Here is a 17,202-nt window from a genome sequence, read left to right on the forward strand (position 1 = left end):
ATGAGATGGGTTCATTAACAATTCACAGATGAAAAAATGGCAAAAAAGAAAGCATTCACTCCTCTTTTATATCGTGCATCTATAGTATTTTTGCCATGGTGGATTTCTCTCTTATTTCAAAAAAGTCTGGAATCGTGGGTTACTTATTGGTGGAATCCTAGTCAATCCGAAACTTTTTTGAATGATATTGAAGAAAAGAGTATTTTAGAAAAATTCATAGAATTAAAGGAACTCCTCTTCTTAGAAGAAATGATCAAGGAATACTCGGAGACACATCTACAAAACCTTCGTATAGGAATTCACAAAGAAACAATCCAATTAATCAAGATACACAATGAGGGTCGTATTCATACGATTTTGCACTTCTCGACAAATATAAAATGTTTCATTATTTTAAGTGGTTATTCTATTTTGGGTAATAAAGAACTTGTTATTCTTAACTTTTGGGCTCAGGAATTCCTATATAACTTAAGTGACACAATAAAAGCTTTTTCTCTTCTTTTATTAACCGATTTATGTATTGGATTTCATTCGCCCCATGGTTGGGAATTGATGATTGGCTTTGTCTACAAGGATTTTGGATTTGTTCATAATGATCAAATTATATCTGGCCTTGTTTCAACTTTTCCAGTCATTCTAGATACAATTTTCAAATATTGGATTTTCCATTATTTAAATCGCGTATCTCCGTCACTTGTAGTGATTTATCATTCAATGAATGACTAAAAAATAGTCTACTTAATCCAATTATAATGTTTCTTACTTTGCAGTTGTACATAAGCAAAACATTGAAAATTGCTTTCTATTTCTACCCATCCCGGAGATTCATCCTATATTCCTATATATTAATCGAGTCAAATTATTCCAGTAAATAACAGAATCGTGGATAGGAAACTCCATTAGTGACCTACCCCAATTTATTGTAGAAATTTTCGGGATCAATGATTGGACCATGCAAACTAGAAATAATTTTTCTTGGATAAAGGAACAGATTACTCGATCTATTTCCGTATCGCTCATGATATATATAATAACTCGTACACCCATTTCAAATGCATATCCCATTTTTGCACAGCAGGGTTATGAAAATCCACGAGAAGCGACTGGACGTATTGTATGCGCCAATTGCCATTTAGCTAATAAACCGGTGGATATTGAGGTTCCGCAAGCGATACTTCCCGATACTGTATTTGAAGCAGTTGTTCGAATTCCTTATGATACGCAACTGAAACAAGTTCTTGCTAATGGTAAAAAAGGGGCTTTGAATGTAGGGGTTGTTCTTATTTTACCAGAGGGTTTTGAATTAGCCCCTCCCGATCGTATTTCCCCAGAGATAAAAGAAAAGATGGGTAATCTGTCTTTTCAGAGCTATCGCCCCAATCAAAAAAATATTCTTGTCATAGGCCCTGTTCCTGGTCAGAAATATAGTGAAATGACCTTTCCTATTCTTTCCCCGGACCCCGCTACTAAGAAAGACGTTCACTTCTTAAAATATCCTATCTACGTAGGTGGAAGCAGGGGAAGGGGCCAGATTTATCCTGACGGGAGCAAAAGTAACAATACAGTTTATAATGCTACAGCATCAGGTATAGTAAGCAAAATCCTACGAAAAGAAAAGGGGGGATACGAAATAACCATAGCGGATGCATCGGATGGACGTCAAGTGGTTGATATTATCCCTCCGGGGCCGGAACTTCTTGTTTCAGAAGGCGAATCTATCAAATTGGATCAACCGTTGACAAGTAATCCTAATGTGGGCGGATTTGGTCAGGGAGATGCAGAAATAGTACTGCAAGATCCATTACGTGTACAAGGCCTTTTGTTCTTCTTCGCATCTGTTATTTTGGCACAAATATTTTTGGTTCTTAAAAAGAAGCAGTTCGAGAAGGTTCAATTGTCCGAAATGAATTTCTAAACTCGCGCATTTATCGACATCAAGTTTTTAAAAAGAACCAAATTCTTTTTAGTAATTATGATATAAAAAAAAAAATTATAAAAGCCCTTTTTATACTATTTTTCTACGAGATGCCGGTAATTCCTTGTACCATATTCCTAGCCATAGTATGTAGATTGTGAAGAAGACTGTTTGACTTGACCCCCTCTTTCTTTTTTTGTTTGTTTGTTTTTTTTTTTCAAAAAACCGGGGTGACGTTATTATGTTGCTATTGTGAGATTGAAATGTCATAAAATGCATTTGATTCTAATACAATTTACTTTGGCTAGATCCTATCCAAAAGGAAACGCGAAATAGAACGGATAAATGAAGGGAACAAATATTTCTGGGAGGGGTTATTCGTCTTACTAGTCTTTGACACAAGAAAAGAATTTTTCACACCCTTTTCTTGTGTCGAAATAATAATGATTCTTTATCTTTATACTGTTCGTCAAACATTCCTAATTTTTTTTTTCGATTTTTTAGAGACGTATCAGAACGTTTTTTAGAGTTATTATGTATTTTTTTTCTTATTATTATATTATCTTATCATAATAAATAATTACGTATACATAATTACATATACTATAAATATGAAATACAACAAAAGTGGTGGACAAACAAAGAGGAGGGGAAAATTGATTGAGTAAATAGAACTTATTCAATGAACTTATAAAAAAATCATCTAATTATTAAGAACTCAACGGGACCTTCTCCCTCAAATCAGACAAACAAAGAAGGGAATCCGTTGAGTTCTTACGCTTTCATGTATACAACTCAATTCATCCTATTACTACAGGGATGAACCCAACCCGGAATATGAATCATAAAAGAAAACGCCTACTAAACCGATCACAAGAATACCAGCTACAGTACCTATTATCCAAAGAGGAATTCTTCCAGTAGTATCGGCCATTTCCGCCACTTCCCTCCACATTTCATCAAGTGGTCATGCTAGAGACATAACAGTCATGGATAATTATGAGATGAGATCCTTCCGAATGGGCTAAGAGAGAGAATACCTAGAATGATTAGTCTATTATTTTAGTTCTCTCTCGTTTTCTTAATTGAAGAAATAATTGGAAAATAAAACAGCAAGTACAAAAATGAGTAATAACCCCAAGTAGAGGCTGGTATGATTCAATTCAACATTTTGTTCGTTTGGGTTTGATTGTGTCGTAGCTCTATAATTCGGATTAGGTTTATCGTTGTATGAACTGCATTGCTGATATTGACCCCAAAAAAGAAACGGTAGGTACAGCTAGGCCGTGAACAGCCAACCATCGCACTGTAAAAATTGGATAGGTTCGATCTATGGTCATTGAGGCCTCCTAAAAAGATCTACTAAATTCATCGAGTTGTTCCAAAGAATCAAAACGGCCGGTGATTAATGGAATTCCTTGTCGGTTCTCTGTGAAATACTCGTTTGGCCGAGGGCTTCCAAACACATCGTAAGCTAAACCAGTGCTGACGAATAACCAACCCGCAATGAATAGGGAAGGTATAGTAATGCTATGAATGACCCAGTAGCGAATACCGGTAATAATATCAGCAAAAGAACGTTCTCCCGTGCTTCCAGACATGCTGAGCTCCACATATTCTTGTACAGTCAAAAGGGGATCGATTCCGTAAAAGATTGGATCAGTAAATGTAAATTCACGGAAAAAATCTTTGTGAGATCGTCAATATTGTACCGAGGGCGTCTTTAGAGTATACCGAATCACTATAGCTATCCTTCTTCTGACACAACAATGCACTTTCAATAGGTATTGGAAAAAGGTGCTAAATAATTTCTTTCTTGTTGTTTGTCGATGTAAAAGAATGTCCCATTCAATAGAAAATTATTGAATTTCAAATAATCTATTTCTCGCCATTATGAGTTTAGGGCTATAAACTAAGGATAGGGTAAAATGCGAATCTGATAAGTGAGATTCTAATAATTCATGAAATGATTAGAATATTACCGCAAATGTAAGTAGATTTTAGATCTATAAATCTTTGTTATTCATAGTTGTATAAGCGCTTTTTGTTGGAATCTTTTTTTATCTTTTAAGGAATTAGGAATTGGTTAGTCGTCCAGTAACAAGGAATAATAGGAAATTTTCTTCGATAAACGAAAAAGAACAACGAATGAAATAATTGGAATCACTAATGCATGCATTGTTGTATTAGATCGAAATCTGAAATCTGAAGGTTCTTTTTTGACCTAACTACAAAGAGGCGGATTTCTAATAGGAAAGATACAAACTAGAACTTCTAAAGCAAAAGAGAATAGAAATGACTAGTCTTATAATATAGTTGAACCAAAACACCTATTTTTTTTTTCGAGTGATCGTGTGATCACTTTTTGTTCTCATTCATTCAGGATATTATATGCAAGATATTATAACCTATTACGAAATCTAATTAGTTAAAATGAAAGTAAAAGTTTTATAAGATTACTGTTCGCTCTAAAATTGAAAATAGATTCGATAAAAAAAAATAGTAATAATTTTCTAATTTGATTCCATAATGTTTCGAAAAGAGTTTTGTTTTAAAACGAAATTACACGACCTAATTCTTATTAGTTGAATTGAAAAATGATCCAAGAATGCATTCGCTGATTGCAAACGCGGTATGCGTAGATGTTACAGACGATTAATCAATTTCTTTTTCTAAAGCTGTGACTTTATCCTTGTTAGTGCTGTCTATAATGATATTTGAATCAAAAGCTTGCAATTGGTATTTTTGTTTCTCTCCTATTTTGTAAAAAATGAAACTCGGGTAAGTGCTTTTTTATAAACATATGTATAAAAATAACATATTTCATTTAGCTCCTTGATGCCTATAATAACTAGTTATTTCGGTTTTCTACTAACGGCTTTAACTATAACCTCAGCTCTATTTATTGGTCTGAGCAAGATACGACTTATTTGAAATGAATTGCAAAATTCATAAAAGGAAATCTTTCCGCGAACTTCTGTGTATTTCTAGTTACTTATCGTGTCAATTACCAATTCTTGGTCATTGAGATTCGTGGTAATTTGGATTAATATTTAGGTATAGATATTACCTCTTTTTTCTCCTTTCAAACAAATTGAAATGATTGAAGTTTTTCTTTTTGGAATCGTGTTAGGTCTAATTCCTATTACTTTGGCTGGATTATTTGTAACTGCATATTTACAATACAGGCGTGGCGATCAGTTGGACCTTTGATTAATTAACATCCCCAGCGAATCATCATGATAAGGGTAGTTGAGCATGCGGGCACAGGCACGACTTGACACTATATGAGTTTTTCGTTTCTTCTTCGGTGTTGCATGTGTTAAGTTGGCAGCTGGATCAGAGATGGGAGTGTCTGGATTCGGCGAGTAGTTGATGTAGTCTTCTTCTACTGCCTCCTTCGTATTCTGTGCAATCTCGTGACCCAGGTTTTTCCCTGCTTCAATGAAATCATCCATAATATCTGCAAAATCATCTTCAGGAAACAACTCCTTATATATACTTGCAATCTGCGAGTCATGTTCTCTGGCTTTGCTTGCAGAGTCGTGTGAAACAGGGTCTTGTACGTGTTCCAGAGTGCGTGGAGGTGATTGAGTGTTAACTCCACCTCCACCTCCTGCTACATCGGCTCCTCCGTCTCCTCTATCATCATCACCATCATTATCGTCTTCATCGTAACTATCATGGACGTTGTCGTCTTCGTCCTCTTCATCATATTCATCGTCACTCTCGTCATCATCGCCTTCACTCCCACCTTCATCACCACCAGCCTGTGCCTGAGGATGCACCTGTTGTTCAGGACCCATGCTAGTACCAACTTTACTACCAGCTTCGCCGCCATGTTATACCACACGACCAACATTCGCCTCACCTTCAGAAGCCACAACCCGATCACCTAGCATAGCCACACTTGGCCTGCAGTGGGTTGTGGACCGCCCATTTGAGAAGTCTCTCCAGATCTTCTCCAACTCCTAAATAAAGTATCAAGTCTGTCCTCTAGATTGCGAAAATCGTCATCGCGCATACCCATAAGGTCAGAGGAGGCTTGAAACTTGGCTACCAAATCCTCATTTGTCTTCATCTGTAGTTTATTCAAACGCTCTTGAGATGCAAGCTTCACTTTAATGGCCTCAATGTCAGTACAAAACTGATTGTTTTCTGATATGAGTTTACTGAGCGAGGCAGAGGAAGCTAATTGACCTTAAAGCATGGAAACTCTAGAGTTTGTTGCTTCCTTCTCAACATCCCACTTGGATGTAGCATCTTCAATATTTTTAAACAGACTAGCTTCAAGGGCAGTGGCAGCAGGTAAGTACTTTTCCAATGTCTGCACTTGATCACCAAGCTTCGAGTGGTCTGCCCTCATAACTGCATTCTTCAAAGATTCGTCATTGAGAAGCTTTTGTTGATTATGGATGCGAGTCTATTGAGAAGCTTTCGTCATTGAGAAGCTTTTAAATAGGAGTAAAGATGAAATTAATATTATATATAAAAATAAAATCTTTTTGTTAAGTCAAGTGACTTGATTTTGGTTTTTCTTGAAGTAAATTGAAAATCTTTTTGGTGAGTTAAAGTTAACTCATTTTCATCCTCTAAAATTATGACATATTTGAAAAATATTTACAATTTTAAAACAAAAGATAAAATTTACTCAAAGGAAATCATGCCCAATGATTCAACGAGAAACAAAAATCGGGTGTTTCATTTTCAAAATCTAATTCTTGTTTTCTTAAATTCTCAATATCATGATCAATTGATGAGCAACTAGGACTAGTCTGTTCATTAACCTTAGCTTCAATTGTTTCGTCAAAAACTGTTTCACACTCTGAATCTGATGAAGAACATTCAGTTTCATTACAAACATCTTTACAACTGTCATCACTTGAACTTTCACAAAATACAAGTTTTGTTCCTGAAATTAAACTTCCTAACATAGACTCACAGACTTTATTTCAAACAGGATTGTTAATTGACTTTGTTAGACCCACACAAGACTCAAAGCAGGGTTCTAACTCTCCATTTTGCTTACAACCCTGGTTAACCTTCCCATAATCACCATCATTTACATCACCTGCTACACAAGACACGTTGATGTTAGATTTATTAGATGATGAGACTGGAGCACAATCACCATCATTTACATCACCTGCTACACAAGACACATTGATGTTAGATTTATTAGATGATGAGACTGGAGCAGCAGTTTGAGATCCAGCAGGAACAAATGTCACAGGTTTTGGTATTCTACCAACCCCGTATGCCATTTCCTCCCCGGGAGAAGTATTATAGCTGAAGTAAGAAAAACCGGTGTAGTTGTCATTTAAAGGTGGAGGTACAGCAGTGTAATCGTACCCCAGCCCTGCTTTCAACTTAGTACTTCTTTGGGCTCCAATAAGATCATCAAATTTCTCAGATGATGTTTCAAATCTTTCAACTGTCTTTTCTTTTTCCTTTTTCTCAGAAGTATCAAGTTTCAAACTTTCTATTTCAGCTTTTAATTCAGAAACTATATTTTTGTAATAAATTACTTCATGCTCCTTTTTAAAAATTTTAAGTTTCAGATTTGACACATCATCACGATGAGTCTCAATTTTCTCAATGTAAATCTTGTCATCTTTTACATATTCAGCGTTTAATTCACGAAGTTTTGCATTTTCTTTCAAAACTTCATTTTAATGGTGTCTATAATATGTAACCTTGTTTATACATGCTTGTGAACACAGATTATGATTTACCTCATCAGCTGGTGATGCATCAGTACTTGCAGCTGAAGATGAAGACGCTTGGTGGTTTGAAGTAAACGCCATTCCAACCATGTTAAGGTGGTTTTGCAGCCCTTGAAACTGATCATCCCAATCCATACCATCCTGGACCTCGGTCTACGAGACAAGGGCTCTTGAGTTTGAGCTTGAATTTCCCTTGTGTGGATGACCTCCAATTCTTGGAGCTGAGCTGCTAGGTTTATGCACTTCACGCTTCTTTCCAGCTGACTTGATGTTTTCTTCATCGGTACCTCAGTCACACGAATGTCAGTTGCAGGTTTGGCGGATTCGTGCATTCTCTTGAAAAGTGACCCATCTCACCGCAGCTGTAACATCGCAGTTTTGACTTGTCAAAACCAATTCTCTTCCTGTCGGAATCCTTGAAGCTATCTTTCCCATACGTCTTCATGAAGTTCGTAGCTCTGTGCACAGCCATTACCATTTGGTACTTGATATCCATTTTCTCGAGATCCTTTTGATTGATGTATTTTAGATCCCCTGTCTCAAATTGTGGTGGCAACAGATTTCCTTGCATCAACTCTTCATGGCTTGACAAATATGCATGAACCAGTGAGACATTTGAATCATTCAGCATTGGAAGAGCTTCACAGTAGCTTGAACTTTTACTTGGCTGAATATTGGGGAATATTGGAGAAGAAAAGGACGTTTTTTCTGTATTTAACAAAAAGTAAATCTTTTTTACTAGATAATTGTACATTTAAATATGTATTATCTTATTGATTACAATAAAATGAAAAAATGAAGGAGGTTTTTCAATGCGAGATCTAAAAACATATCTTTCCGTGGCACCGGTACTAAGTACTCTATGGTTCGGTTCTTTGGCAGGTTTATTGATAGAGATTAATCATTTTTTCCCGGATGCGTTGACGTTCCCATTCTAGTTATTGGCGCGGGACGGAATAAAGAATATTAGAGATACAATTAAATATCAGCCCCCTCTTTTCTCTTTTTTCCCTTTTTTAGAAGAAGGGAGGAAAGAGAAAGAATAAAAGTGCATTCAACAGCTGTGAGACTCGGGTTCTGGTTGGAATGAAATGAATATTTCATTCTATGGAAGTCGAATACAAACAGTGGTTCTAGGGAAAGAGTATTATACAAGATACTTATATAAAATATAAAATGCTGTACCGTGATTTGAATGTTTAGAAATCTTTCTATCTTATTTCCGATATTGAGTGTAGTGAAATCTTGCATAAGAGGATAGCAAGTTACAAATTCTATTTTGTTTTTTCCTTCCTTTCTTCTTTTTCGTTTCGGACTGAAAGAGGAAGAGTTGAGTAAATGAAAAATCCAAAGGAGGTTCATGGCCAAGGGTAAAGATGTGCGAATACCGGTTCTTTTGGAATGTACCGCTTGTGTTCGAAACAGTGTTAATAAGGAATCAACGGGCATTTCCAGATATATTACTCAAAAGAACCGGCACAATACGCCTAATCGATTGGAGTTACGAAAATTCTGTCCATATTGTTACAAACATACGATTCACGTGGAGATAAAGAAATAGATTGAAGCGAGTACTTGCGCCCTTATCTTAATCTTACAAGGCAAGGAAAGGGAAAAATGACATTATATATATAACATATTTAACATAGTTAAAAATAATTATAAACAAACCAAATCCTATTTATTTATTCTAATTATAGATCTGGCTGAAATAGGATTTTAGGGATAAGAAATAAACTAACCAAACCATGGATAAATCCAAGCGAACTTTTCTTAAATCCAGCGATCTTTTCATAAGCGTTTGCCCCCGATCCAATCGGGGGATCGAATTGATTATAAAAACATGAGTTTAATTAGTCGATTTATTAGTGAACAGGGAAAAATATTATCTAGACGAGTAAATAGATTGACCTTGAAACAACAACGATTAATTACTATTGCTATAAAACAAGCTCGTATTTTATCTTTGTTACCTTTTCTTAATAATGAGAAACAATTTGAAAGAACTGAGTCGACCATTAGAACTACTAGTCTTAGAGGCAGAAAAAGGTAGGTTTACTCTTTATTAACTTGAATTCAAACCCCCATCCGAACTCAAACGCGGATTTCTATTTTGTGGTCAAAATCCAAGAATCCGGATTGAATTCTCGTGTCATAAGAAAAAAAAGAAGAATCTGGGAAGAAGAAAATTTTTTTTGAACGCGTTGATTCATTTTTATTTTGACTACTTTCTTTTCTCATATTTTCTCATATTCTATTCATTTTTATTTTCTTTTTTATTCGACCTTCCCGGAGTTCATTCTCCGGGCAACTCCGTTTAACCGGTGGATTCCTTCCAACTTACTTCTTTTATAATCTCATTGGAAATCATATAAAGACAATTCCTATTTGATATAGCTATTTGTGCAAGTATTTTACGATTAAGAAGCAACTGTCTCTTGTACAGATCATTTATTAATCTACTATAACTATAGCATACCCCCCTTTCGCGAATTGCTGCATTTATTCGAGTGATCCACAAACGACGAAAATGGATTTTTTTCCTATCCCTATCCCGATGAGCCGAAACCAAAGCTCTTATTTTTTGTTGAGTAATAGTTCGAGTAAGTCTTGAATGAGCCCCCCGAAAGCTTGATGCAAATAAACGAATTTTTGTTCTACGTCTCCGAGCGATATATCCCCGTCTAATTCTGGTCGTTGAATAAATGAAACTTTAACGAATAACTAATAGATTTCCTAGATTTCCTTTCTTTCAGTTATTCTTTTGCCCCTTTCCTAGTATATTAATAACAAAACTGATTTTTCCAATGTATAAACTAAGAATTCCAATGGCTTTGGCTACTATAACCTTCCCAACCACAATTTTTGATTTTTTCTAGACATTTCACCCCGAAATACGAAATTTGACTATACTAGGTATTAAAAAAACAAAGTAATGATAAAGAAATAGTGGATTCCATCGTTTCTATGGTTACTTCTTCAACGGTGAGGTCTTCTCTATACACCGGAGCCTTTACTTCATTTAATCAATGTTATTGCTAACTTGTATAGTTCACATTCTTCGGCTCTACCCATGAATTATCCAGTAATAGGTCTTTCACAACAAGCTCTACCTATACAGTAACGGTATTTAATTATGAAGGTTGGCCGGGTAACTGACCCTGTTAGTCCGTTCTTGCAAGAGGGGTCTATGTTAACTAAGATTTCCTCCGCTTAATGGATAACCATTTGCTACCAATGGAGAATTGCTTCTCATTTTGAATTGAGGTGAGTGGATTTACACCAACAGAAACCATAAATTTCATACAAAATAAAAGGGATATCATCCATTTTTAGATAGGAAATCTAGTTTGTTTTTCCGTTATATCCTCTTTGATCATTGATATTCGAACATTGTTCTCTTTCCTTTGTTCTAGTTCATGATCTGAATGAGTCGCACATACACCCTAGTACATGTTCCTCGGCGCTGAGGGCATCCCTGAAGCGCGAGGGATTTTGTGACATTTCTAATTGGCTGTCTTGTATTTCTAATAAGTTGTTTAATCGTTGACATGTTGAATCATATACATAATGGGCTGGTTTAGATCGATCCTAACCGGATGATTATCAATTACTTTTATTCAATAGAATAATAAAAAAGATTCCATAGAATAATAATATTCAACTCGGCAGGGTTCATTTCAGAATTGACGCGAAATCCAGGTTATTGTCATTCAACCGCCACAAGATCAACAATTCCATAAGCTTGGGCCTCTGTTGCTGTTGCTGACATAAAAACATCTCTTTCCATGTCTTCGGATACAACCCATAAGTGTTTGCCCGTTCTTTGTACATAAACCCTTGTCAGGGTTTCACGTAGTTTCAGCAGTTCTCCCACTTCCAGGATGAATTCTCCCGTTGCTACTTCAAAAAAAGAACCAGCAGGTTGGTGGATCATTACCCTGATGATATAAGATAATAAAAGGTTTCTCTCTTTTTCATGATGAGGGGAAGATAAAAGAAAAAAGAATAACAAGAAAAAAAGATAGAATCGAACAACCGTACGGGCATTATGCATTCCATAAGGCTCTACAATAAAATTGACCCTTACCTTCCATCAAAGAAATAAAAAATTGGATCGATCAGACCCCGATCGGTAAATGATCAACTTACCACCCTTCCTTTCGGAGGAATTCAAAAATACTATGATGGCTCCGTTGCTATATATATTTATTATATTTTTTTGTCTGTAATTTGTCTGTCATTCAGCAATCCCAAAGTTGCTTTTTATTTGATCAAATAATAAATAAACTAAGGAAAAAAGAATTTTTTTTCGCTCCATAACATAAATAGAAATATTGTTAAGATACCTCTGGTGTGAAAAAAGTTTGTGACGCTGAGCTGGACTTCCAAAATAAGAAAATAGGAAATACGTTTTTATCATATTACTCTCTCGATACATAAGCTAATGTTGTGAAAACAAATTTTTTTTTATATCGAATTCAAAGTGCCATGCTATTATTACTTAATATTCATATTCATATTTCATATGGCGAAGGCATAGTCTTCTTTTTTCTCTCAAATAAATAAAAGCCTCATTGGCGCCAAGCGTGAGGGAATGCTAGACGTTTGGTAATTTCTCCTCCGACCAGGATAAAAGATCCCATTGAAGCGGCAGATCCCATGCATATTGTATGTACATCTGGTTGCACAAACTGCATAGTATCATAAAGAGCCACTCCCGGTATTACCCATCCGCCAGGAGAGTTTATAAATAAATACAGCTCTTGGGTATCATCCTCGATACTGAGATATATCATAAGACCAATAAGTTGATTTGAGATCTCGCTATCAACCTCTTGACCTAAAAAAAGTAATCTTTCTCGATAAAGTCGGTTGATTAGGGTCAAATTGTATCCCTTAAGAACCGTACAGGCGCCTTTTAACGCATACGGTTCAAAAAAAATCAATGTGTATATTCCAATACGTTTTCTTTTTTCATAGCAAGTTCCTTCTAACTTATAATAAAAGGATTTTTTTTCACTAAATATGAGTTTGTCTTCCTTTCCTTATAACGAATGTAAAAAAAAAAAAGAATTCATTAAACTTATCCAATTAACTTCTCATTGATGGATTGTTTCATCGAGATCCAATCCAAATCACGATGTCATTTTCTTGTTCTTAAATGGGCCTCATTAATCTTTTTAGGTTTATGCTCTACTCCGGGTAAAGATCCGCCCGATTTTGATTTGCACATATAGTACAAATGTTCCCATTACCACTTCTTTTTGTTATCCCCCCCTTTTTTTCAATTCATGCATTCCGTAAAAAAGGTTGACGGATTCATGCATATTACTCAATTGATTAACATAATAGTTTGAAAAAAAATTTTCTTTAAAAAAAGGAATACTTTATGATATAAAATAAAATAGAAATAGATATATTACCACTTGTTTTTTTTTAACGGAGCCTGGATACTTCAATGTAGTAGTCCAACTAAGACAACCATAAATTCTTCTAATTGATAATAGTAATCCGAATCCCCCCAAAACGGATCTAATTGCACTTCACACTCCAAAATTTTGATGATGAAATGAATCTTTCGTGGGCGAAACAGAGGATATCTCGATTGGGGAGAAAACGGGGAAATCCCATATGACCAAATATATCTGACAAGTCGCACTATATGTCAAGCCAAGATGCATCTTCCTCTCCAGGACTTCGAAAAGGTACTTTTGGGACACCAATAGGCATTAAATGAAATAAAATTGTACTTTATCCTAATCAGATTTTATTCAATTCATAAGATTTTATTCATCATTTATGAAAATTTGATAAAGAAAGCAAGAAAAAAAGGGAAAATTATTACGAATAGTGTCCTCTAATGATGAACAAGTATGAGCACATTCGCTCATAGAAAATGGCATTCACTTCCCTATTGCGTATTGGTACTTATCGAGTATAGAATAAATCTGCTTCTCTTTGTTCCTACGAACAAAATTGTTCCATTATTACCAACAGAATAGAACAAATATGAACCCTTGCGTTGAAATAATTTACTAAAACTAAATAGGGGGGTCCATAACATAGTCATAGTATAGTCTTTTACAATGCGATAAAGTTACATAGTGTCATTTTTCTTTCATAAAGGGGTATTTCCATGGGTTTGCCTTGGTATCGTGTTCATACCGTTGTATTGAATGATCCCGGACGGTTGCTTTCTGTTCATATAATGCATACAGCTTTGGTTGCTGGTTGGGCCGGTTCGATGGCCCAGTATGAAATAGCAGTTTTTGATCCTTCTGACCCTGTTCTTGATCCAATGTGGAGACAGGGTATGTTCGTTATACCCTTCATGACTCGTTTAGGAATAACCAATTCCTGGGGCGGTTGGAGTATCACGGGGGGACTATAACTAATCCGGGTATTTGGAGTTACGAAGGTGTGGCTGGAGCGCATATTTTGTTTTCTGGGTTGTGCTTTTTGGCAGCTATCTGGCATTGGGTATATTGGGATCTCGAAAAATTTTGTGATGAACGTATAGGAAAACCCTCTTTGGATTTGCCCAAGATCTTTGGAATACATTTATTTCTTGCAGGTGTGGCTTGCTTTGGTTTTGGTGCATTTCATGTAACAGGCTTGTATGGTCCTGGCATATGGGTGTCCGATCCTTATGGGCTAACAGGAAAAGTACAATATGTAAATCCATCGTGGGGTGTGGAGGGTTTTGATCCTTTTGTTCCGGGAGGAATAGCCTCTTATCATATTGTGGCAGGGACTTTAGGCATATTAGCAGGTCTGTTCCATCTTAGCGTCCGCCCGCCCCAACGTCTATACAAAGGATTGCGTATGGGCAATATTGAAACTGTCCTTTCCAGTAGTATCGCTGCTGTCTTTTTTGCAGCTTTTGTTGTTGCCGGAACTATGTGGTATGGTTCTGCGACTACTCCCATCGAATTATTTGGGCCTACTCGTTATCAATGGGATCAGGGATACTTCCAACAAGAAATATATAGAAGAGTCAGTGCTGGATTAGCCGAAAATCAAAGTTTATCAGAAGCGTGGGCTAAAATTCCTGAAAAATTAGCCTTTTATGATTACATCAGAAATAATCCGGCAAAAGGGGGATTATTTAGGGCGGGTTCAATGGATAACGGGGATGGAATAGCGGTTGGATGGTTAGGACATCCTATCTTTAGAGATAAAGAAGGCCGTGAACTTTTTGTACGTCGTATGCCTACCTTTTTTGAAACATTTCCGCTCGTTTTGGTAGACGGAGACGGGATTGTTAGGGCCGATGTTCCGTTTCGAAGGGCAGAATCTAAGTATAGTGTCGAACAAGTTGGTGTAACTGTTGAGTTCTACGGTGGTGAACTCAATGGAGTCAGTTATAGTGGTCCTGTTACTGTCAAAAAATATGCTAGACGCGCTCAATTGGGGGAAATTTTTGAATTAGATCGTGCTACTTTGAAATCTGATGGTGTTTTTCGTAGCAGTCCAAGGGGTTGGTTTACTTTTGGACATGCTTCATTTGCTTTGCTATTCTTCTTCGGACACATTTGGCATGGTGCTCGAACCTTGTTTAGAGATGTTTTCGCTGGTATTGACCCAGATTTGGATGCTCAAGTAGAATTTGGAGCATTCCAAAAACTTGGAGATCCAACTACAAGAAGACAAGCAGCCTGATACAACATTTCTTTGGTCTCTTTCGAATCGATTTTCTTTTTATGATTTTATTTTTATATAGGGTACCAGATAAATCTTGATTTGAATCGTCATTTTTTTTGTTACTCTTGCTCTTTCTTTATCCGGAATATGATCCTCCCAAAAATAAACAGGTATGGAAGCTATAATTGTAAACCACGATCGAATCTATGGAAGCATTGGTTTATACATTCCTCTTTGTCTCGACTCTAGGGATAATTTTTTTCGCTATCTTTTTTAGAGAACCGCCGAAAATTTCAACTAAAAAATAAAAAAATGAAATCATTTTTCATTATCGCAATTGAAGTAATGAGCCTCCCAATATTGGGAGGCTCATTACTTCAAGTAGTCCCCATGTTCCTCGAATGGATCTCTTAGTTGTTGAGAAGGTTGCCCAAAAGCGGTATATAAGGCGTACCCAGTAAAACTCACAAGTAAACCAGATATAAAGATGGCGACTAGGGTTGCTGTTTCCATTATTATATAATTTCAAGACCACAATGGATCTATGATAAGATCATTTATTTACAATGGGATGGTATACAAAGTCAACATATTTCAATGAATAAAATAGGATTTATGGCTACACAAACTGTCGAGAATGATTCTAAATCTGGTCCAAGACGAACAACTGTAGGGGTTTTATTAAAACCCTTGAATTCTGAATATGGTAAAGTAGCTCCTGGGTGGGGAACGACCCCTTTGATGGGCGTCGCAATGGCTCTATTTGCGGTATTTCTATCTATTATTTTAGAGATTTATAATTCTTCCATTTTATTGGATGGAATTTCAATGAATTAGATCTATAAGAACCCCCAAGTCCTAGCTTTTAAATAAAAAATGAATCCTTTAGAGCTCGGATTTCTAGCTAATTTGATTTTGGTAGTTCGATCGTGGAATTTCTTTGTTTCTGTATTTCTGGAATATGAGTGTGTGACTTGTTATAATTGATCCTATTGATAGTACAGAGAATGGGTCTGTCATCTTGATAGAGATGGTTCTCCTTCGTCGGATATTTATTCTAGTATCTGGAACACGGAATATATGAAATAGATTAAGAAATATTTAAACTATGATTCATACTTAATATTCAAACCTCGCGGCCAGACTCCAAAAAATTTCCAAGAATTAGAATTTAGAAATATAAATCGAAATTTTTTCTTCTTTCAAATTTCAAAAGCCTTTTTATACTTATTTTGACGCAAAGATAAATCTTTCTTCGGATTTTTGGTTATTATCTATTCGTGGAATAAGCGATGATCCGATGGTTCTTACTCAGGGAATCTTTAGGCTTAACTTAGTATTTTTATTGAATCATCGTGGTTCTAGTATGAATCTGAGGTTTGAATCGATTCATAGGGTCTTAACAAGAGAATTCCTATAAATAATAAATAAAACAAATATAATAAAAATGATAGACAAAAACAAATCAAATAAAAAAAAAATAGGGAAGAGATAATTCAAGAGGCCCGTAAGGATCAAGATAAAGACAACTGAGCCAACTTGATATTTTGGTATTATCGCCACAAAGAAGAAGAAGAACTTTCAGATTTTTTTTATTCTTATCTTCATAGCAGATTGAATCGGAAAGTAAGAAGTTTCAAACTTTCTATTAAATATCCGTTCCAACCAGTATTTGGGTGTTTTTGCTTGAGCTGTACGAGATGAAAGTCTCATATACAGTTCTCGGAGGGGGGATCGCACCTATCTCAATAAAGTTTATGATTGGTTTGAAGAGCGTCTCGAGATTCAGGCGATTGCGGATGATATAACTAGTAAATATGTTCCTCCTCATGTAAACATATTTTATTGTCTAGGGGGGATTACGCTTACTTGTTTTTTAGTACAAGTGGCTACAGGATTTGCTATGACCTTTTA

The 17,202-nt window shown here is 35.8% G+C and overlaps 1 protein-coding gene across 1 annotated transcript; it reads right to left on the reverse strand.

The window, feature by feature from the left end:
* Positions 1–11,283: 11,283 nt before the first annotated feature.
* On the reverse strand, positions 11,284–13,382 carry LOC143624738 (ATP-dependent Clp protease proteolytic subunit-like). Its single transcript, XM_077095292.1, has 3 exons — positions 13,304–13,382; positions 12,226–12,519; positions 11,284–11,582 (listed from the first exon to the last, which is right to left on the reverse strand). Exons 1-3 carry the CDS (start codon positions 13,372–13,374, stop codon positions 11,351–11,353), a joined length of 597 nt encoding a protein of 198 aa, XP_076951407.1. The 5' UTR covers positions 13,375–13,382; the 3' UTR covers positions 11,284–11,350.
* Positions 13,383–17,202: the final 3,820 nt, after the last annotated feature.

This window comes from Bidens hawaiensis, unplaced genomic scaffold (assembly GCF_021521415.1).
Source record: "Bidens hawaiensis isolate Kalapana, Puna unplaced genomic scaffold, B.hawaiensis_p1.1 tig00003961_1, whole genome shotgun sequence".
NCBI classification, from domain to species: Eukaryota; Viridiplantae; Streptophyta; class Magnoliopsida; order Asterales; family Asteraceae; genus Bidens; species Bidens hawaiensis.